General features: G+C 45.9%; 1 protein-coding gene across 3 annotated transcripts in view; it reads right to left on the reverse strand.

Moving 5' to 3' along the window:
* MFSD12 (major facilitator superfamily domain containing 12) overlaps window positions 1-24494 on the reverse strand; it is a 310303-nt gene that overhangs the window by 118707 nt on the left and 167102 nt on the right. For 2 of the 3 annotated variants that reach the window (XM_077475810.1, XM_077475809.1), the window contains exon 5: window positions 23295-23387. The exons of the other annotated variant lie outside the window; for it this stretch is intronic. In XM_077475810.1, coding sequence (XP_077331936.1) covers window positions 23295-23387 — 93 coding nt within the window. The remainder of the gene's footprint in view (window positions 1-23294; window positions 23388-24494) is intronic. 3 annotated transcript variants of the gene reach the window in all.

The following is a 24494-nucleotide window of genomic DNA, read 5'->3' on the forward strand; positions in this document are numbered from 1 at the left end:
CCTCGCCGCAGGAATTGCTGAAAACAGACAGATTCCAGCCTTCACCCATCACGACGGGCAGAGTTGTGCCAACCTTCAGGATTTTTTGGGGTTCCTTCTCAGAGGAACCTCCTTCCTGGACCTTGTAAAAGACTCTGCCAGAAACTTTTGTGCCACTATGTAAATAGTACACCAAGTCTGGTTTTCCCAGAGCCCAGTCGTCCAATAGGAGAGGACTTGCAGGCAAAACCTCGTTTCTTCGGATGACGAGGTCCGGGTACCATACCATCTTGGGAGTCAAAATATCGGCCCGAGATATAGATCCGGTTTGTTGTAGCCCTTAGGCCCCCGCAGGGACCTGCACAGAGCTTTCTTCATAGCACATGTTTTATGTGACCAACCACCATAGACACTGGCGAAAAAACTTGAGGTGCCTCCCATATGGGAGGGGTTATATAGGGGAGGAATTCTCCTTAATTGAGGGTTAACCAGTGTCAAATCACCAGAGGTGCCTATATAACCCACTATGTAATGAAGCTCCTGTGTCCCGTGATGTATGATCAAGAAATATAGCTAACTAAATGTTTGTCTAATGAAAGGTTCAAAATATAAATTTGTTTTGTTTGTTTATGTACAAATCTAACAATGAAAAAATGTGTACATTTGAATCCAGCCACCTTATTGCCTCTATTGGAGGAGGCTGGAGACAAAGAAAAACCATGTGTTAAATTGATGACGTAGGAATCAGCTGCTGTGAGCCCAGTGCAGGACACACTCTCCGAAGACCTGAGTATTTACTTGTTTGTAGTGTTATTCCTGGCAACAGTTTCCGGGGACACCACCGATTGCTGTGTGGCGCGCACTTTTAAAACTGACAATCTGCTGAATGGTCAGAATCGTCCAAATCCGGAGTTGCAATTGTGGCGGGTGGAGAATCGCGATAACGATGATCCGCGATTAATCATGCAGCTCTACATGACATGTGAGCCAAACTGGCTTTCTATGGAGCCAGTTCACATATATGCGGTGCAGCTGCAGTGTGAATTTTTTGCAAATTTAAGCACTTGCCAACCAGCCGCCGCAGTTATAAGGTGGCAGGGCAGCTCTGTTGTGCGAAGCGCCGTACTAGTAAGGAGCTTTGTGTAATATATACAGTGGGCGCTAGAGCCGATGCGTGTGGCCGGTGGCTGCTATTTTCACTGGCCACCCGCGATTGCTTCACAGAGAAGCAGAACAGGGATCCGTCAATGTAAACAAAGCAGATCTGCTTTGACAGGGGAAGTGTGATCGTCCATTCCTAGTGATCAGAAACAGCGATCTCTCTGTACTCCCAGGGAGTCCACTCCCTCCCACAGTTGGAAATACCTCCCTAGGAAACACTTAACCCCTTTAACGCTCCCTAGTGTTAACCCCTTCCCTGCCAATGTCATTTATACAGTAATGGGTGCATTTTTATAGCACTGATCGCTCTATTAATGTCACTGGTCCCAAAAAACGTGTCCTATCTGTCCGCTGCAATGTCACAGTCCCGCTAAAAATTGCTGACCACTGCCATTACTAGTAAAAAAAAAAAAAAGCCATAAATCTATCCCCTATTTTGTAGACGCTATAACTTTTGCGCAAACCAATCAATCTACACTTGAGGTTTTTACCCAAAATATGTAGAAGAATACATATTGGCCAAAACTTTTTTTTTTTTTAATTGTCAGTCTTTTCTTGATCATACATCATGGGACACAGAGCCTTCATTACATAGTGGGTTAGATAGGCACCTTCGGTGATTGGACACTGGCTAACCCCCAATTAAGGAGAATTACTCCCCTATATAACTCCTCCCATATGAGAGGTACCTCAGTTTTTTCGCCAGTGTCTAAGGTGGTTGGTCATGTAAAACATGTGCTATGAAGAAAGATCTATGCAGGTCCCTGCTGGGGTCTAAGGGCTATACAAACTGGATCCATATCTCGGTCTGATATTTGACTCCCAAGATGATATGGTACCTGGGCCTCGTCATCCGAAGAAACAAGGTTTTGCCTTTAAGACCTCTCCCTTGGAAGACTGGGCTCTGGGAAAACCAGACTTGGTGTAATATTAAAACAGTGGCACGAAAGTTCTGGCAGAGTCTTTTACAGGTCCAGGTAAGAGGTTCCTTTCAGAAGGAACCCAAAAAATCCTGAACGTTGGCACAACGCTACCCGCCATGATGGGTGAAGATTGGAAAATGTCAGTTTTCAGCAGTTCCTGCGGCGGGGACAGCTAGAAGTTAAACCTATATAAATTGTATATTATGGATTTCTTCTTAAGAGTAGTTGCATGTATTACCTGGTTCCCGCCACTAGAGGGAGTAAAGAGCAACCTGGTGTATACTTGCATGTCTTTCCAGGATGCACACTCAGTGAAGCCAGTCTCTGGACGGCTCACATCCTCCGCTGCAGGCTCTGCCATAAATGCATAATAAAAAGGGGTCCCACGCAGTCTGGGGCTCATAGAGTGGTCCTCTTCCTTCCCCTCATTTGCAGCCGCCGACAGCGCGCTTTTAGCAAAACAGAGGGGGGGTGTGGTTGCGGGGCCGTGCACGGCACTCCACTGCGCAGGTGCCAAGCAGTGATTTAAAGCCCAGAGCGTCAGAGCTCTGTAATGCAGATGGACACAAAGCTGTAGGCAGTAAGCATCCTAAGGGATCGGATCCAGGCAATCCTAAGACACCTACTCCATGTCAGGTTGTGCAGTTTAAGCATATATGTATATAGTGAGACTTGTAGAAAAACAGTGATTGAACCTTGTACTAGTGCCTCTGCTTTGTAGCTTAGGACTATGTCTCCCTGTAAAAGGGTATCAGAGGGAGGTAACAAAGGCACTGCCCCTGTCTGTTTTATTTTTATTTTTTACAGCTTCGCCTAATGTTTCAGCCCCAGCGTATGTCACAGAAGACTCCATTGGAGGGTTTTGAAGGAAGAATTATGAATTTTATTTCAGCTTCATTAACCGGTTCCTGACCAGCGCACGCCGATGTACATTGGCAGAATGGCACGGGCAGGCATATTGGCGTACAGGTACGTCCAATCTTTAATGCTGCCGTGCTGGTCGGGACCCCCGTGAGTCCGGTCATGGGTCCCACGGACTCTATCGCCGCAGGCATACCCGCGATAGTCTCATGGGGCAGCTGAATGGAGAAATGCCGTTGTAAACAGCATTTCCCCATTCTGCCTAGCAACTAGTGACGCTGATCTCTGCTCCATGTGATTGGAGCAGAGATCTGTGTTCACTAAATGAAAGCCCAGCCCCCCACAGTTAGTAACACACCCCTACACTGCCATCCACTGGTTAACCCCTTCACTGCCAGTGTCATTTACACAGGAATCACTGCATTTGTATAGCAGTGATTGCTGTATAAATGACAATGGTCCCAAAAATGTGTCAAAAATGTCCCATGTGTCCGCCATAATGTCGCAGTCACAATAAAAATAGCTGATCGCAGCCATTACTAGTAAAAAAAATTAAAAAATAAAAATAAAAAAGAAGAAAAAAGAAGAAGAAAATATTATTAATAAAAATGCCATAAAACTATCCCTATTTTGTAAACGCTATAACTTTTGCACAAACCAAATAATCGCTTATTGCGATTTTTTTTTACAAAAATATGTAGAAGAATACGTATCGGAATAAACTGAGGGAAAAAAAATGTTTTTTTTATATATTTTTGGGGGATATTTATTATAACAAAAAGTAAAAAATAATGCATTTTTTTCAAAATTGTCGCTCTATTTTTGTTTATAGCGCAAAAAAAAAAAAAAAAAAAAACACGCAGGGGTGATCAAATACCACCAAAAGAAAGCTCTATTTGTGGGGGGGAAAAAAAAGGACATCCATTTTGTTTGGGAGCCACGTCGCACGACCGCGCAATTGTCAGTTAAAGCGATGCAGTGCCGAATCGCAAAAAGTGGTCTGGTCTTTGACCAGCAAAATGGTCCGGTCTGTAAGTGGTTAAAAGATAGCAGAAAAAAGGGGCAGATCAGATCCCCTCCCTCTGCAGCAATTCCTCTTTCAGATGATTCCTCTGACAATGAGGAAAGATCCCCACCATGGGATAGGGATCAAGAACAGTGGGATGAATCAGAGGAAGAGGAAAGAGTCTCCTCCTCTCAGGCACTCAAAAAGCAGGTCCAATATTATACAGAATTAGTGTGTACCACTTTCAGAAAGCCCGCTGCTGAGGCCGCTACATCCTCCGTTTCTTCCCTGGGGGTCAGGAAAATCCCACAGACTGCTTTTTCCTTTCCAATTCATCCCTTAATGGATAAATTGTTGTACGAGGATTGGGGGCATCCCAATAAACTGTTTTCTCCTCCTAAAAGGTTTTCAATGCTTTATCCTCTGGAAGAAAGTGTCACCAAGAAGTGGGAAGTCCCATCTGTAGATGCGGCTGTTTGTGTGAATAAAAACCTTAACTGTCCTTTGGATAATGCGCAGGTATTTAAAGATCCAACTGATAAGAAGCTGGAAACTTTATTGAAAGCCACCTTTTCCATGGCTTGAGCTGTGGTACAACCTACAGTCACAACTGTGGGGTTGAGTCAGTTCCTCAAGGAACAAATTAAGCAAATGCTTAGCCTCCTTCCCAGTGAGGAAGTGGAGAATTATGTAGACCTTCCTCAGGTTCTGTGTTTCATGACTGATGCAATTTTGGATTCCGTCCAACAAGCATCTCGTTTATCTCTCCTCAGGGTCGCCATCAGGGAGGTACGGGCAGTACTGAAATAAGAGGCCCGGGCCTGCTCTACTTACAACCAACTGTGACGCCAGGCCGCTTTAGAGAAAGAAGCCTCCTTTTAAGTACTCGCAACTCCCCCCCCCCCCCCCCCCAACATATGGCCACATTTCTAAAAAGCCCCTCGGCAGGTGGCCAGCACTAGCTCCCCTTCCTTTCCTGCTGAGGCAGAGCCGGCTGGCTGCTGCTGGGTTAGTTTACACAGTGATTGGCCGGGACAAGGTCAGGGGGTATGGTCAGATAGTCAGCGCGGTGGCCCTAGCCCTATCTGGTGCATGCATTGCAGATAGATACCTGAGAGCAGCATGGAGGGTAAGTTACATAAGTTGTGTGTGTGCTGCTGTGCCCCATGTGCTAACAAGCTGGCATGATTGAGTTAAATTGTGGAAAATGGATGAGGATGACTCTGGGTGGAAATGAGTTACATTGTTTAGAGCCTCTTCATTATGTAACTCATTCCCACCCAGAGTCGTCCTCATCCATTTTCCACAATTCAACTCAATCTTATTCATCAGCACCCAACACCATCCATCTCTCTCGAACCATGCGCCCCCATCCCCACCCAGCACCATCCATCCATCTCCACCATGCACCCCCATCCCTACCCAGCACCATCCATCCCTCTCAATAATGCATCCCCATCCACGTCCAGCACCATCCATCCATTCGTCTCCACAATGCATCCCCATCCTTACCCAGCACCATCCATCCCTCTCCACCATGCATCCCCATCTCCACCCAGCACCATCCACCCCTCTCCAAAATCCATCTCCATCCACGTCCAGCACCATCCATCCCTCTCCACAAAGCATCCCCATCCACTTCCAGCACCATCCATCCATCCCTCCCCACAATGCATCCCCAGCCATGCCCAGCAACATCCATCCATCTCTGCGAAGCAGCGTCATCTACATCCAGCATTAAAATTGTGTTAAAATAAAAATGGGTGCACCAAAGGCCTCAGGGGATGGCCAGTGGGTGGATTCGTGGGATGGCCAGTGGGCGAGCCCTCAGGAATGTTGGTGGTCTGGACCCGGGGGCCCAGGCCTAAAGCTGTGTAAGGGGCCCCAAAATTTCTGATAGCTGCCCTGTCTCTCCTGTTGGTACACATGCAAAAGTCCCTGTGGCTCAAAAATTGGGCAGCTGACCTGTCATGTAAAAAATATTTAACTGGATTCCTGTTTAAAGGGGAACGCTTATTTGGGGATGACTTGGATAAATTCATACAAAAGATTACTGGGGGTAAATCTACTCTCATACCAATCAAAAAGAATAAAAGGTCCATCATTCAGGAGTTCTCTTCATCCCCTGGAGCATCAAGCTCTAAGCAGTGGCGACAGCCTTCCCAACCTTCCTCTAGAGGAAAGGCCCAAAGTCAAGCAGAGCCCCAAAGCTTCCTTGTGAAGGGGAAGGCTGCTGCAGTTTGCAGAAGCCTGGTGGGGAGAGATTCAGGACAGATGGGTAATCTCCTCAGTAGCTCTGGGCTACAAGCTAGAGTTCCAGGAGATTCTGCCATCTCGTTTCCTAAAGTCAAGGGTCTCCAAAGATCCAGTAAAGCGAAGACCGCTATTCCTGGCCTTAGATCACTTACTATCTGAGGGGGTGATAGTACAAGTGGACCCAAAAGAACAGGGTTCGGGTTTTACTCAAATTTCTTCACCATTCCAAAACCAAATGGAAACATCAGACCCATCCTGGATCTAAAGGATCTGAATCAGTTTCTACACATTCGGTCCTTCCAAATGCAGTCAATACATGCTGTGGTCTCCTCCCTACAAGGGGGAGAGTTTATGGCATCAATATAGATCAAGGATGCATATCTTCATGTGCCGATCAAAAATACCTAAGGTTCATGGTAGATCAGCGCCATTTTCAATTTGTGGCCCTGCCTTTTGGCCTCTCTACAGCTCCTCAAGTTTTCACAAAGATTCTAGACCTCTCTTGGCAAACCTAAGAGCTCAGGGCATAACCGTCATAGCTTATCTAGACGATTTGCTACTCAATGAGCAGACAGTAGCGCACCTGAACCACAGTGTTCTCAAAAAAGTAGAACACCTGGAAAGCCTAGTTTTTCTTTTTTATAAACCTAGAAAAATGGTCCCTGTAACCTGCTACAAGGTTGGAATATCTGGGCATTATCATAGACACCGCTCAGGGCCAAAGGTCGTGGCCATAAAGGTTCTGGTTCACCTAGTGTCGAGCAGGAGGAGTTCTTCCATTTGGCTATGTATGAGACTGTTAGGGAAAATGGTCGCCTCCTTTGAGGCCGTTCCATTCGCCCGGTTTCATTCAAGGCCTTTGCAGAGATGTATCCTTGCGGCTTGGAACAAGAAGCCCCAAGCCTTGGATCTTCCTATGTGCTTATCCCCAGGGTTAAGCAAGAGTCTCAGTTGGTGATTACAGACCAAAAATCTTCTGAAAGGCAAAACTTTTCTTCCACTTCCATGGAAAATCATAACTAGGGATGCCAGCCTGACAGGTTGGGGAGCAGTGCTGGAAGAGGTATGCACGCAGGGAAGATGGGCCACGACCGAAATACTCTGGAAATTCTGGCAATTTACATGGCATCCCAGGAGTGGAAAATGGGCAAACAGATTTTCTAAGCCATCAACAATTATGCCCAGGAGAATGGGCTCTACACCCCGACATATTTCAGACCATATGTCACAGATGGGGTACTCCGGATATAGATTTGTTTGCATCCAGATTCAACAAGAAGCTGGACAATTTGTGTCAAGAAGGAAAGACGTACTTGCTCAGGGGTCAGATGCTCTGACAATTCCCTGGGATCGGTACAATATAATCTATGCCGCCCCATCGAATCCACTTCTGCCGTGGTTCCTGGGAAGAGTCAAGAGGGAAACAAATTCGGTTCTGTTAGTAGCCCCGGCTTGGCCCAGACTACCTTGGTACGCAGAGATCATTAAGATGGCAGTAGGCAGGCATTGGGTCCTTCCTCACTGGCCAGATCTACTCTCGCAAGATCCAATCTACCATCCTGCTTTACACAGTCTGAAATTGACGGTTTGGCTGCTGAGACCCACATTCTGAAAGACCGTGCACTCTCGGAGTCAGCCCTTTCTACTCTGGCCAATACCAGAAAGCCGTCCTCCAGGCTTATTTACTACAAAATCTGGAAGGCAAATTTTTCCTGATGTGAAGCCAGGGGCTGGCATCCTAAAAAGTATGTCGTTAGCAGGATCTTAGCTTTCCTCCAGTCAGGCCTAGAAATTAATTTGGCCATAAGCACTATCAAAGTCCAGATTTCAGTATTCAATAGTATTGGTATAATTATTGATTTATTGCACTTTATCTATGAGGTAGAATACATATCAAACAAGGATTTTCCATCTTTGTAGTAATATTTGGTATATTGTTTGTGCCTTTTTTATTTACGGAGTGGGCAAAAATGTTGCACCGTGAATTGGGAGAACAGGCTTCTCCTGTCTGCATTGGATTAGAAAACCAACTAGTGCAAGGCCTTAAGTACGTTTGTGAGACAGCCCTGGATACCCTCCCTCTGTTATCCAGGGCTTCAGAGTCAGCAGTGGTGCTGAGGCACCCGATTTGGTTAAAATGCTGGTTTTGGCATCCAAAAAAGCCCTGACGGATCTTCCCTTTCTTGGCTAGCAATAAAATTTTCATTTTCATTTGTAGTGGTTTAAACGGTCCTGGATAGCCAGGTGTTTTTTTTTTACCAGCAAGTTACAGTAGGTACCTGTCAATTTATTGGCCAAAATGTCAAACCAGAAAGGTACACTAGTGAAGAGGCCTACAGGATAATGAGCATGACAGGTGAGAGCAATGGGGAGTCCTCACTGTCTGAATCAGGCTCAGTATACGAACATGTACAGAGCAGCTGCACCCTGACAGATAGCTCTGACAAAATAGAAGTCCCTGCTAAGGTACCCGAGCCTGTTCCCCGATTGCGGAGGTGCTAAAAATCACATGACGATTTCCGTATGCACAAGAGAGCCAGTACTAGTGGCTCTCTACATTTTGGTGAGCACCAGTGGCTTAGTACAACCTTGTCGCAAACAAACCAGCACTGCAGTAACACTTCATGAAGTGGCAAGTCCCACAAGTGCAGTTCTAAGTTTTAAACGCAGACCCGTAGAACCCATAGTGCCCTTCCTGTTGCGCCTGTACTTCCCCCATTCACTGGTCAACCCAGAATTCAGGTGGAAACATTCAACTTCTTTTGCAATTACCTTTTGAGGCTTTGCCTCCTTATGGAAGGTTTCAGTGATGGTTTTCTGCACAACTGTCATTTTTTCAGCACGTGTTTATTGCACATTAGAGATTGCAGCAGTGCCACCAAATTTTTCTTTACATATTAAATCGATAAATTGCTCACACATGCAATGGGTATATGTGGAATTACACCCCAAAATACTGTCTGCCGTTTCTCCCGAGTATGGAGATAGCACACGTGAGACTTTTTGGGAGCCTAGCCACGTTCGGGTGCCGAAAACCAATCACCGCCTTCAGGATTTCAAAGGGTGTAAATTGCTAATTTCACTGCCTTACTACCTATAACAGTTTTGGAGTCCCTGAAATGGCAAGAAAGCACAAACCACCACATGACCCCCTTTTTGGAAAGTAGAAAATTTTATATATATCTATATCTATATCCACATACACACACACACACACTTCAATGAACTGCCCTGCCATTTTAGCTGATCAAAAAATTAGATGGGCAATCAAGCTGCGTAAATTCCAGTATAATATATATATATATATATATATATATATATATATATATATATATATATATATATATATATATATACACATACATTATATATATATATATATATATATATATATATATATATATATATATATATATATATACATATATACATATATACACACACATATACACATATATATATATATATATATATACACACACATATATACACACATACACATACATATATACATATACATATACATATACACATATATATATATATATATACATACATATACACACACACACACACATACATATATATACACATATACACACACACACCATCGTTTTTAGATGCTATACCTTTTGCACAATCCAATCAACATATGCTTATTGGCCTTTTTGTTTTGTTTTTTTACCAAAGACATGTAGCTGAATACATTTTGGCCTAAATGTATGACAACATGTGAGTTTTTCGGATAATACCGAGAGAGCACCCTCTCAGGGCCAAACCATACCAGGCCACATGCAGGGGGGGTTGATTGATGGGGCCTTGATTGTGGATCCCTGAGGATTAAAGAAGAAGTTCACCTTTGGAACATGTTATACCTATACTTAGAGTCCAACATGTTCTAGCTGAAGCAAAAAATTCACCTTAACCACTTTCAGACCGGACCATTTTGCTGGTCAATGACCAGAGGTCTTTTTACAATTTGGCACTGCGCTGCTTTAACTGGTAATTGCGCGGTCATGCAATGTTGTACCCAAACAAAATTTGCGTCCTTTTCTTCCCACAAATAGAGCTTTCTTTTGATGGTATTTGCTTGCCTCTGCGATTTTTATTTTTTGCGATATAAACGTAAAAAGACCGCAAATTTTGAAAAAAAATGATATTTTCTACTTTTTGTTATTAGAAAAATCCAATAAACTCAATTTTAGTCATACATTTAGGCCAAAATGTATTCAGCCACATGTCTTTGGTTAAAAAAAAGTCAATAATTGTATATTTATTGGTTTGCGCAAAAGTTGTCACATCTACAAACTAAGGTACGTTTTCTGGAATTTACGCAGCTTTTAGTTTACGACTGCCTATCTCATTTCTTGAGGTGCTAAAATGGCAGGGCAGTACAAAACCCCCCCAAATGACCCCATTTTGGAAAGTAGACCCCCTAAGGAAATTGATAAGTGGCATGTTGAGCCCATTGAATATTTTATTTTTTTGTCTCAAGCGATTGAATAATGACAAAAAAAAAAATTTTTTTTTTTTTTTTTTACACAAAGTTGTCACTAAATGATATATTGCTCACACATGCTATGGGTATATGTGAAATGACACCCCAAAATAAATTCTGCTGCTTCTCCTGAGTACGGGGATACCACATATGTGGGACTTTTTGGGAGCCTAGCCGCGTACGGGGCCCCGAAAACCAAGCACCGCCTTCAGGCTTTCTAAGGGCGTTACAGTTTTGAAGGCCATAAAATGCCAAGATGGCACAACCCCCCCCCCCCCCAAATGACGCCATTTTGGAAAGTAAACACCCCTAAATTTAGGGGTACACTAGTGAGACTAGGTAATAAATGGCGGGTGCCCTGAAACTATAAAAAAACTAACCAACCAGCGTCACCTGTAACAGTTATATGGTGATCACTGGTGTAAGGGTTAACTAGGGGGCAATCAGGGGGCTTTATGCGGTAGTATATGGGGGTCCCTGGCGCTATAAAAAGCTGCGGCGAACCTAAATACCTACCTGCCTAACTAGCGTCACCTGTGACACTAATACAGCGATCAGAAAAATGATCGCTTATTAGGCTAGGTTCACACTGGAGCGATGCGGGAACACCACGAATCCGCGGCGGGTTCCCACATCGCATGCCTCCCGGCGGCAGTTCACACTGCCCTATGCGAACTGCTGGGAGTGTCAGTGAAATGTTAATGACACCCCCAGATCAGTTCGCATATCGCAGTGCGATCTGAAAACTCGGATCGCATGGTGTGAACACCCATGCGATCCGATTCTGCTGCGGGCCAAAAAAAGGGTCCCGTGCGAATTTGCGGCGGGTGCGATGCGAATTCAGCCATACTATCTGTATGGCTGAACTCGAATCGCACAGAGATCGGATGTGATTTGCACTGCAGTGCGGTGCGAATCACATTCGTTCTCATAAACCACTGCAATGTGAACCCAGCCTTAGTGACACTGGCGACGGGGGGTGATCACGGGGTTAAACCTTTATTGGGGGGGTTAGGGGGGTACATTAGAACTAAAGGGGACTAACCCTAACTGCCCTAACAGTTATTACAGTCACAAATGACACTAATGCAAAAAAAAAAAAAAAATGACATTGGTGTCACTGTGACTGGGGGGCAGGGGTAATTGGGGGGGTGATCGGGGGGGTGTGAGTGTGCCTGGCATGTTCTACTGTGTAGTGACGTGTTGGTGCAACTCACCGATCCTCTCTCCTCTGTGTCGGAACGAAAAATACCGACACGGAGGAGAGAATACATCACTTCCTCTCCTGTGTTTACATTACAGGAGAGGAAGTGATGTCACGAAGGATTTCTATTCGTTGGGAGCGATCGCGAGGGGGTGGCCATGAATGAATGGCCGCCCCCTCGTCCGGGATCGCTAACGAACGAATACCGACCGCCACAGGCACCGGGCGGGGGCCCGATCGGGCCCCCGACCCGCGGGAAGGCAGGGACGTACATGTACGCCCTTATGCCTGCCCGTGCCATTCTGTCGACGTACATCGTCGTGCGGCGGTCGGGAAGTGGTTAAAGTGGTTGTAAAGTCTCCACAATAAACTCCCATGATATCCCTTAACGGGGCAATAGTTACATATTAGGTGAGGTTGAAAAAAAGACACAAGTCCAACCTATGTGTGATTATATGTCAGTATTACATTGTATATCCTTGTATGTTGTGGTCGTTCAGGTGCTTATCTAATCGTTTTTTAAACTATCGATGCTCCCTGATTAAGTCCACCTCCTTGCTGCTCTAACAGTCAAGAACACTCTACATATTTTAACCACTTCAATACCGGGTACTTACACCCCCTTCCTGCCCAAGCCAATTTTCAGCTTTCAGCGCTGTTTAAATGACAATTGCGCGGTCATGCTACACTGTACCCAAACAGAATTTTTATCATTTTGTTCCCACAGAGCTTTCTTTTGGTGGCATTTGATCACCACTGCCTTTATTTTTTGCTAAATAAAAAAAAAAAAAAAAAAAAAAACGAAAATGTTGAAAAAAAAGAAGAAGAACAAAAAAAAAAAAGTTTGTTTCCGTTATAAAAAAAGTATGTTTTCTCCTTCACTGATGGGCACTGAGAAGCCGGCACCGATGAGTACTTATGGGCTGCACTGCTGGGCATTGATACGTGGCTGATAGATGGCACTGGCGCACATTGGGGATGGGCACTGATTGGCAGCTGCCTGGTGTTTCCTTGGTGGTCTAGGGTGGCATACCTGGTGGTCCAGTGTGGTGGCAATCCATGGTTGTCTTGGCGGCATCCTGGTGGTCCTGGGCGGGCATCCAAGGGGGAGCTGCTCCGATCACCACGATGAGTGCCCCCATGGGTGCACTACAGCCGTTATCCTGCTGGACATCATGACACCCAGTCGGGTTTAATGAACCACCGCCTGGCCGTCATTCTGTTATAGGCCGGGCGAGAAGTGCTTAAGGTTAAAACTCTTTTCTTCTAATTTTTTCTAAGTGGCCACGTGTCTTGTTAAACTTGCTTCCACAAACAAAGTTTTAACTTTATTGCGGAGTCACCAGTATGGTATTTGTCATTTTAAATCATATCCCCCCTCAAGCATCTCTTAAGAGAGAATAAGTTCAGCGCTCGCAACCTTTCCTCATAACAAATATCCTCCAGACCCTTTATTAGCTTTGCCATTGCTAAGCCTATCTACTAGAACCCCCAGGTCCTTTTCCATCCTAGATTCCCCCAGAGGTCCTCCTACCCCCAGTGTATAGATTGATTCATGGATTCATATTTTTGCCACCATATTTTTAGCGCTACACTTTGCATATTGTTTATATTATTTGAACTAAAATATCAATTTTAGTGTGTTAGCTGCTACATTCAGATGGCGCAGTGTTATATTTAAGTTTGCCATTTTTGCCACCAAAATGCATTATTTAAAATTTTTCTACATTAAACCTTATTTGCCATGGAATTGCCCACCCCCGTTAATTTGTTCAGATCTTTTTGCAACGTTTCCACAATCCGTGGATAAGTTATTGCCCTGCTTAGCTTAGTATCGTCTGCAAATACAGAGATTCAACCGTTTAACCCATCCTCCAGGTCGTTTATGAATAAAAATAGGATTTTTTGCACTCACCGTAAAATCCTTTTCTCTGTAATTTACAGACTGACACAGCTCCTCTCTTAGGCCATTGGGTTGTTACGGCCCCTTCAGGAGAGGACTAGGCATTACATGTTAACATGTGATAATAAAAACTAGAACTTTCTAGTTCCGCTTAAGGGGCGGTTCCTTAGGTATCAACTCCCCAGCCTGCCATGCAGCCTCAGTACGTCAACAAGCAGTATAACGTCAAGAAAAAAATAGGAAGGGCGAGTGCTGTGTCAGTCGGTAAAATACAGAGAAAAGTATTTTACGGCGAGTACAAAAATCATATTTTCTCTTATATTCACCGACTGACACTGCTCCTCTCTCAGACCATTGGGACATCCCCAAGCAGTGCCAAATGAGGGGTGGGAAAAACAGCATAAAACTTCATCCACCATGGCATGTGGGAACTAATATAAACTTTACCCACAAAAAACGACAGTGAGTGGGAACTAAACCTTTATTACCCACAAACAAAACAGGGTGCTCCTCACCGGAGAGGCACTACCTTCAAACCGCACCAAACTGCGGTAACAAATGCAACAGTGCATTTACTGAAAAGTACTGCGTTTTTACCCAAAAACAAGGGGAAAAATAAAAATCTATGTGCAATTGCAATTATACAGCTGCCTGCAAAACGTTGCGGCCAAAACAGGCAGCCGCCGATGCGCTGGCATCTACCTTGTAGAACTTTGTCAAATTGTTTACAACCGACCAAGTCGCCGCTTTACAGACTTGAGCGACAGACACTTGATGTTGGAAGGCCCAAGACGTTCCGATTGCCCTTGTGGAGAGGGCCGGGATCGAAAAGGGGGGCACCTGCCCCTTCAAGGCGTAGGCCTGTACTACAATCTGTCTGATCCACCTGGAAATGGTGATCCATGAGAATGCCATGCCTTTCTTCGGACCAGCCACCAAACCAAACAAGGAGTCTGACTTTCAAAAGGGAGCCGTTGCAGACAAATACACCCTCAGCGTAAAATTCACGTCCAGGGCATGAAGGGCCACCTCCTTGGGATGTGTCGGCTTAGGACACAGAGATGGTAACACAATGTCTTCACTGATGTGGAACGCCGAAACCACCTTCAGCAAAAAAGAAGGTTGCAGACGCAACACCACCTTATGTGGATAACCAGATAGGGCGACTTGCAAGACAAGGCCACCAGTTCCGAAACTCTACTGGCCGATGTGATGGCCACTAGAAAGACCACTTTCTGGGAAAGTCAACAGGGGAATCTCTGATATTTTAAAATGGCGGTTTCTGAAGCGTCAATAACAGGTCCAGATCCCACGGGGGTAATAGTGGACGCACCAGAGGATCTACATAAAATCGGACCCCTTGAACAAAAGTGCTCACTAGAGAATGAGACCAGGGGTTGTTAGGAAAAAAAAAAAAAAAAAGACAGCCAAAGACGATATTTGTCCTTTAATGGTGCTTAAGGCCAATTTCTGGTCTACTCCTTGCTGGAGAAACAGCAGGATCATGGACATAGAAAAGTAGCGTGGACGCCATCCTTTCTCCTCACACATGGAGATGTAGGCCTTCCAGGTACGATGATCTATCTTCTGAGAAGATTCTCGTGCTCTCAGCATAGAAAGACCCCGGTTCCTTAACACCTGGCTCTCAATAGCCTTGCCGTTAAAACCAGTGATGGTAAAGCAGGATGGAGAATCGTCCTTGAGACAGAAGGTTTTCTCGTAACGGCAATTGCCAAGGGGGGGTCAGCCACCAGGCGCACTAGGTCTGTGTACCAGGGATGCTGGGGCCAATTTGGGGTAATCAGGATTACTGGGATCCCCTCAACCTCCACTCTGCAGCGCAGACGTCTTAACAGTTTCAGCGGAGGAAGGCATACATCAGCTGGTACTGCTCCCACGGAGCCACCAGCGCACCTGACACATCTGCCCATTGATCTCTTGTCCGGGACACGAATCTCTCTACTTTCCAATTGAGACAGGAGACCACAAGATCCACATCTGGTGTGCCCCATCCCAGGCACAGTAGGCTGAACACCTTCGGATGCAACGCCCATTCTCCTGGGTCCAGAATCTGGCGACTTAGATAGTCCGCCTGCCAATTCTCCACTCTCGGGATGTAAAAGGCCGACAGGGCCGGTACATGTCGCTCAGCCCACTGAACGACGTGAGCGACCTCCTGTGCGGCGGCCGAGCTTCTTGTTCCTCCTTGGTGAATGACTTGCGCCACAGCCGTGGCGCTGTCTGACAGGATCCTGATCGGACGCCCTCGAAGTCTTATCGACCATGTGTAGAGGCGGCCTGACCACCCTCAGCTCAAGCAGATTGATCGGCAACTTGGATTCCTCCACCGACCAGAGACCCTGGGTCAATTGAACTCCCATTACTCTACCCCAGCCGGTCAGACTGGCGTCCGTTGTGATCACTGTCCATTTCCGAGGTATGACCGAAGTGCCGGGGACCTCAGCCACCAGATCAGGGAATCCCTGCCAATCCAGGGACAACAGAGATTTGTCCCATTTTGTCAAAATCTCCTTCTGCGGGACTCTGGTGTGAAACTGGGCATACGGGACTGCCTCAAAGGAGGTCACCATGAGTCCCAGAACTCGCATGCAGAAACGACCACCTGCGGTTCATCAACAGTTTTAAACATGGCTCTGAGAGTCTGCAGCTTGTCTAAAGGGAGAAATACTCTTGTTTCCATGGAGTCCAGCAGCAAGCCCAAGTACTCCAAATGCTGAGTCGGTACAATCACCGACTTTTTTTAGGTTCAACAGCCACCCAAATTCCTGCAGGGTCTGCATGGTGATCACCACATCCTCCTCTAACTCTGAGGCGGAATATGCTCTCAGGAGGAGATCTCATAGGTATCCCACTATCACGATCCCGCATTGCCGCAGCAACCCCAAAACAGGAGCCAATACCTTGGTAAAGACTCGGGGGGCTGATGCCAAACCAAAGGGGAGAGCCAAAAACTGGTAGTGGGCTTCCCCGACTGCAAATCGCAGAAACCTCTGATGCTGAAGGCATATGGGTACGTGCAGGTCCTGGATGTCTAAGGATGCCAGGGAGTCCGCTTGATGGAGTGCAGCAACAACTGAGAGAACTGATTCCATTCTGAACCTCTACACTTTCACAAAGTGGTTGAGGGCTTTTAGGTCCAAAATTGGATGTACCCCTTGCTTTTTGGGAACTACAAACAGGTTTGAGTAGAACCACTGTAAGAGTTCCGAACTGGAACAGGTACTATCACCCCACGACTCAGCAGGTTCCTTACTGCCCCAATAGGGGAAGAATCTGTTTTGCGGCCAAGAGAGACACCATCTTGTAGCTGGAGGAAATCAGATCTCAGACCCATTGGTCGGACAGCCGAGAGGTCCACCGGGCTGCAAACTACCGAAGGGGAACCCCACCCGTGTTGTGGGTTTGCCCACAGGTGGGGGCAAACCTTCATGCGGTAGCACTCTTGCTCACAGGCTTGTTAGTCTTGCGGTTCCAGGGACGCTCTGGTCCTTCAGAAGTCGTCCTGTCGGGCTGGGGACGCTTGGACGAAACCCCGGGCCATCGAAAAAGCAGTTTGAGCGAAAAAGAGGGCCCTTACCTACAGCTTGGCTCCTTAGCCCCCCTGGACTGTGGGAGTAGAGTACTCTACCTGTGGCTCCAAAGAGCCGGTCGCCAAGAAAGGGAAGATCCGTCAGGGCTTTTTTGGATGCCAAAACCAGCATTTTAACCAAATCGGGTGCCTCAGCACCACTGCTGACTCTGAAGCCTTGGATAACAGAGGGAGTGTATCCAGGGCTGTCTCACAAACGTACTTAAGGCCTTGCACTAGTTGGTCTTCTAATCCAATGCAGACAGGAGAAGCCTGGTCTCCCAATTCACTGTGCAACAGTTTTGCCCACTCAAAAAAGGCGCAAACAATATACCAAATATTACTACAAAGATGGAAAATCCTTGTTTGATATGTATTCTACCTCATAGATAAAGTGCAATAAATCAATAATTATACCAATACTATTGGTAAATCCTAATGCAAATTGCTGCTGTGCATGCAATTTAGCTGCTGTGCAAAACTGCTACTGTGCAAACTACATAAATTATTCGCTGTCCATGCGATTATTTATCTGCTGTGCAAAACGCTACTGGGCAAACTAGGCAGATAAATGATTTGCTGTACATGCGATTATTTAGCTTCTGTGAAAAATGCTACTATGCAAACTACGCAAATAAATTATTTTCCAAAAATGCACAACACATTACCATAAATTCATAAAGTGAATAAAATAGCTGCTGTCACCTTTTTTATTTATTGTTGTTCAAGTGCATGGTATAGACTTTAGGTCTAGCAGCAATCTAACCAACATACCACATTCAGATATTTTTCACTTTGATAGTGCGAGGGAACCCCATTTTTCTTTGCCCACTCAGTGTCTGCGAAAGCCAATACTGGTCGCATGGTTGACCCCACAACCGTAAACAAGGAACAAGCCACTGCCTCGGCCTTCCTGTCCGTGGGGTCCTTGAATGCAGGAGTCCCCTCTTCCCGGGATCGTGGTTACTTTATTTAACCTGGATACTGGGGGTTCCACGACCGGGAGTAGCTGACCATTTTTTGAGAAGGCTCTCCTCAAGGGGTAGCGAACCGCCATGTATTTGGGGACCGAAAAGGTCAGTTGCGGTCGACCCCATTCCTTGTAAATGAACTTGTCAAAATAAGTCAGATACGGGAACACCTTAGGTAAACGGGCTGGCTTACGGGACCCAAAAGGGACCGCTACATCAGTAAAGGGATCTGCTGGCTCCTGTATCTTCAGGGTATCATGCACAGCTGTGATAAGTTCTCCAACAAGTGCTTTGTTGCGCACTGACCTGGACGGGGACTCATCCTCACTGTCCAAACGGTCCTGGTTAGCGTAATTTAAAAACGACAGAGCTTTTTCGCACCTTGCGCCCATGCACCGCCTCCATCTTGGCAACGAACATTTGAGGACCGCCGACCAAGCGTCCAGAGGCACTGCACAGTCTGCAGGCGAACCAGTTGCATTTGCCTGGATTTTAGGGGAAGAAACACCAGTTTCTGAAGCCATGCTGACCCTACCTTGTCTGCCACCTGATGGGCACTTAGGACAGAGATGGTCCCACCCTCCTAACTGCTGCTGGCTGAGAGGTTCTTTCCCACAGGACTTACCACCCCGACTGGTTCTGCGCTGTCCAACTAGTAGTGCCTGTGTCCCTTGTCAGCTCCCATGTGCATAGGAGAACACACTGCGCTGTCTAGAGCTGCTGTCTATGGCTGAAACGGATCCACAACGTGTTCAGGCTCCAAGAAAATGGCCACTGAGCTACAGGAGAGCATGCTACTCCTTGCCCTTACCTAAGATGACCGAACACTGTATCCCATGAGGGACAGTGACAGAGAAATGGCGGTGAACAGCGCTACAGCGATCAACAGACACAGCCCCCCCCCCCCCCCCCCCGGGAGAAAAATACACACATCAGGGCACCACCAGCCAGCGCAGCCCCCCCCAGGTGAGAGCCGCCCCCCCCCCCCCCCCAGAGAGCCCCTGTCTATGGCACACACGCACCGCTCAGCAAACTCACTCTCCGATCAGTATGGGGTGGCTGTTGGCCCGGCACACTGTGATGCTGACATCAGTAGCCCAGTCATATGTGTGCCCTGAAGTATTAAAGCTCACCGACCACCTCTGGAGCTGAGATATGTCGTGGCTGACCCACCGCGTAGCTCTGGTCTGCACACGCTCGCTGGCCAGGCTGGGGCGACTACAAGGATAAGGGTATCCAGCCTGTCACCCAGCTGGCTGTTGATAAGCAGATCACAGGATCTTTAGTCTTGCGCAAAAAGCAAAGCTTCTGCATAAAAAAACATGGACCGATGGGCCCGCAGGGTTCCTAGGTCCTTCTTCACTAGGCAAAATAAAACTGGACTGCATGGCAGGCTAGGGGGTTGTTACCTAAGGGACAGCCCCTTGGGCGGAACTAGAAAGTTCTAGTTTTTATTATCACACATTAACATGTAATGCCTAGTCCTCTCCTGAAGGTGGCATAACAACCCAATGGTCAGAGAGGAGCTGTGTCAGTTGGTGAATATAAGAAAAATAGGATTGGTTCCAGCACAGAACCCTGTGGGACCCCACGACCCACCCCTGACCATTCCGAATATTCCCCATTTATCACCACCCTCTGAACTCGCCCTTGTAGGCAGTTTTCAATCCATTTTCAACCATATGGTCCATGCCAATGGACCTTAGTTTTTACAGTAAACATTTATGGGAAACTGTGTGAAATTCTTTTGCAAAATCCAGATACACCACGTCTATAGGCCTTTCTTTTTCTAGATAGCAACTCACCACCTCATAGAAGGTTAATAGATTGGTTTGGCAAGAAAGATTCTTCATGCGTCCATGCCGATTACTACCAATGATACCGTTTTCATTAGTAAAATCTTGCATCTAGTCCCTTAACATCCCCTCCAAGAGCTTGCATACTATTGATATTAGGCTAACTTGTCTAACTCCCAGGGATGGATCCTGGCTCTTTTATAACTATTGGTGCTACATTGGCTTTTCTCCAATCAGATGGTACCATTCCAGTCAGTAGAATGTAAGTAAAAATTACGAACAATGGTCTGGCAATTACTTGACGGAGTTACCCAAGTCCCATTGGGTGCAAGCCACCTGGTCCCAGTGATTTTTTAATGTTAAGCTTCTCAAGTCTAATTTTAATTCTGTCCCCTTAACCATGGAGGTGCTTCCTGTGAGGTGTCATGAGGATAAACACTGCAGTTCTGAAACGCCCCCAATTCCCTTGTGAAGACTAAGAAGAATAAATTCAATACCATCTATCCATCCTTTGTAACCAGATGTCCTTCCCCGTTCTTTTTGAGGTCAATATGGTCTGTCCTCCTTTTTTACCGTTTTCCATTACTCAGAAATTCTTTAAGCATGTAATGTGTTTGTTTTTCACAAATGCTCTAAATACCTTTTCCCAGCAGTGCTTCTGTGGAGTGTATCCCTAGCAGAGACTTTCAGTTGGGAGGGGCTCACATTCCTCTTCTAGTTTCAGGAGGGGAAAGGAGGGGAAAGGAGACAAGCATAGGGGAGGGGAGAAGTAGGGGGAGAGGAGGAGGAGGAGGGAGGAGGAGGAGGAGGAGGAGGAGGAGGAGGAGGAGGAGGAGGAGGGAGGAGGAGGGAGGAGGAGGGAGGAGGAGGAGGGAGGAGGGAGGAGGAGGAGGGAGGAGGAGGGAGGAGGAGGAGGAGGAGGAGGAGGAGGAGGAGGAGGAGGGATAAGTTTCCCGCAGACCATGGAAATGACAGGAAGAGGTGGGAGAGAGGGAGATACAGATGCTGCAGAGAGAGCAGGAGGATGTAAAGTCAGTTTACTGACAGGAACAGACAGGATCAACCAGGTATACTTTATAAAAAAAGATAACTTTGCAAAAAATAACTTGCACAATAATAATAATGAAGCAAGGCTCGATCAAAACAAGGATGGATCGGAACGTTAGTTGCAGGAAAGATAGTTTGGTCAGTTGGTCGCAGGAAATATAGATCAGTCGCAGGGTTCCAAGTAGTTTTATAGCACAAAAAAATGATTTTTTTTATGGATGGGAACTGGTTAAAGCGGGGAGGAATAGCTTCAGGGAAACAGTATTGCTCTATCACGGGAGAAGATAGAGTTCTCTACGGTCACTATAGAACTGGCAGGGAAAGAGGGGGAGATGAAGAGATGTACAGGAGAGAGCTGGAATGATTGAGGCACATAAAATTACCACACTTTCATGTCTCAGCAGCCATGATAAACGTGGTCAGCCCACAGAGGGGAAAACAGGAATAGGCAGGATCAACCAGGTACTGTAGAAGATAGAAAGGGACAAATGACACGGAAAAAGCACTATACCCTTTTCATCCTACTCCTAAAATGCTAGGCAAGAACTGAATCCTGTATTGCAGATGGGGTGGTGTTTGGCCATCACCAAGGGGCCGCCCCTTGGGCATACTTTTAGTCTGAGGTGGTGGCATCAAACCCATCCATGAAGAAGTGAAGCTTCGTCCTTCAATGAACAATAGATAAATTGCCATTCCTTTTCATACAGCAGCACTACAAATTGTCTGTATAATACAATGTAATATGGCAACCTGGAGTTGTTCAGTACACAGTTGTGTACTAAAATAAAAGCTGGAATTTAGGCATCCTCTGCCACAAAAAAATTTACTTTTGGTGAGATATTCCTCAAGATTTAATCACTTCTAAAATAATGTAGATGCAGCAACAGTGCCAAAACTGATTAAAATTTAGTCACTCTCATTCCAAACCAGTACCTAAAAAAGCAAACTGCTTTTTCTTCAGAGAAGAATCAGGTACGAATATGCAACAAGATTTGTCACAATCCTTGCAATGTACATTGATCAACCAGAGAGGAAAAAAAATAAATTAAAAAGTGAAGTTACTCTTTAACCACTAGGGATCCGCGCTATAGCCGAATGACGGCTACAGCGCGGACCTACTTTGCCGGGAGCGGCGCGCTCTGTGATCGGCGAGACTATGAGACTCGCCTGATCACGGATCGAAGCAAGGGGTCGATCCCGACCCCTTACCACGTGATCAGCTATCAGCCAATGACAGCTGATCATGTGATACAACGGAGCCGGTAATCGGCTATTTTTCACCGGCGGTCGTGATCGGGACATCAGTGCCGATCACGGCCAGCTTATCAGTGCCCACCTGCCCCCTGCCAGTGCCACCTCAGTAATAAAAAAGTGCCCATCAGTGCCCACAGTGCCACCCATCAGTGCCCACAATCTGCCTCAACAATAGTGCTGCACCCCAGTGCCACATATCCATGCCCATCAGTGTCATCTACCAGTGCCCATCAGTGTCATCTACCAGTGCCCATCAGTCCCATCTATCAGTGGTACCTATCAGTGCCCTTTAGTGCCAGCCATCCGTGCCATCTTATCTGTGCCCACCAGTGCAGCCTATCAGTGCACTTCAATGAAGGAGAAAAATTACATGTTTGCAAAATTTTATAACAAACTATTAAACAAGATTTATTTTTTTGCATTTTTTTTGTTTAGCAAAAAATAAAACTCCCAGCTGTAATTAAATACCACCAAAAGAAAGCTTTATTTATGGGGAAAAAAAATGATAAAAATGGGGTACAGTGTTGTATGACCGCGCAATTGTCATTCAAAGTGCATCAGCGCTGAAAGCTGAAAATTGGTCTGGGCAGGAGGGGGGGTTTAAGTGCCCAGTAAGCAAGTGGTTAACTTACTGATTGGGTTACAATAGTTAAGGAGCAAATCTAAGCAAATGTGAAACCAAAGCAGCAAACCATTACACTTTCTGTACTTAACAAATTCATCAAAATTAATTTTGATTGGTTGCTATAGGTTCTTGTAATTAGAACATACAAGTGCAATCTTTATTGAATAGGGCAAAAGATCAAAAATCAAACTGCAGAAAATTATAATAAAATGGTACTTTACCTTTGGAAGGTTCAATGAATTGGTCAGGTACAAAGCTATATACGCTTGAGACAGGTTTACAATGAGACGTGTGCACATGTACAAAATGGCCACCTGTAAAAATATAACTCAGATAAAATACAAGATAAAGGTCAGGATAGGGTTTATCTGTTTATCTGCCCTAACAAGTAGTATCTCTAACCTACATTTTGTGCAGCTTGAGCATGGATTGTTACAGTTCTCTTTTATTGTTTGCTTCTGCCTGCCACTGTAGTGTCCCTTGCAAAAGAGCAAGATACAAAATTCAGAGTTATTGATATCTATGTCTCCCTGGCTAACCAATTGAAAGTTCGCTGGCATTGGTGATGATGGGGAAGGATATACATATTTAAGGTGACTTTTCATAAAGACTCTTGCCTACTGGGCATATGTCAAAGATTTGTGACTCCCAGACCTGCTGCATGGGATGAGACTTCGACCCCTTTCACACTGGGGCATTTTTCAGGCGTTTTTCATGCGCTTTAGCGTTAAAAAAAGCACCTGAAAGAAGCCGCAACTGCAATCCCAATGTTAAAGCCCGAGTGCTTTCACACCGAGATCCCTTTCATACTGGGGCGTTTTTCAGGTGCTTCAGCGTTAAAAAAAGCGCCTGAAAGAAGCTGCAACTGCAATCCCAATGTAAAAGCCCGAGTGCTTTCACACCGAGGCGCTGCGCTGGCAGGGCGTCAAAAAAAGTCCTGCAAGCAGCTTCTTTGCAGCGCTTTTGAAGCAGTGAATACAACGCTCCTAAAGCGCCCCTTCCCATTGAAATCAATGGGAAGCGCCTGTAAAACACCAGAAAAACGCTATTGGCAGCAGCGTTTTGTGGGCGATTTTAACCCTTTATTTGGCCACTAGCAGGGGTTAAAAGCGCCCCAATAACGCTCGAAAAACGCTGGTAAAGCGCTGCTAGTTTAAACGGCACTTTACGAGCGTTTTTCGGGCGCTGACATTGTGAAAGGGTTCTTAAAGCACTTGGGCTTTCACATTGGGACTGCAGATGAGGCTTCTTTCAAGCGCTTTACATGCGCTTTTTTTTAACGCTAAAGCACCTGAAAAACGCCTGAAAAACGCCCCAGTGTGAAAGGGGTCTTAAGGCTGGAAGAGAGGCTAGAGAGAAGTGATGGCGAACCTTGGCACCCCAGATATTTTGGAACAACATTTCCCATGATGCTCATGCAC

The sequence above is a fragment of the Lithobates pipiens genome, unplaced genomic scaffold (genome assembly GCF_037356315.1).
Source record: "Lithobates pipiens isolate NorthernLeopardFrog02 unplaced genomic scaffold, aLitPip1_a1.2 Scaffold_13, whole genome shotgun sequence".
In the NCBI taxonomy this organism is placed as follows: Eukaryota; Metazoa; Chordata; class Amphibia; order Anura; family Ranidae; genus Lithobates; species Lithobates pipiens.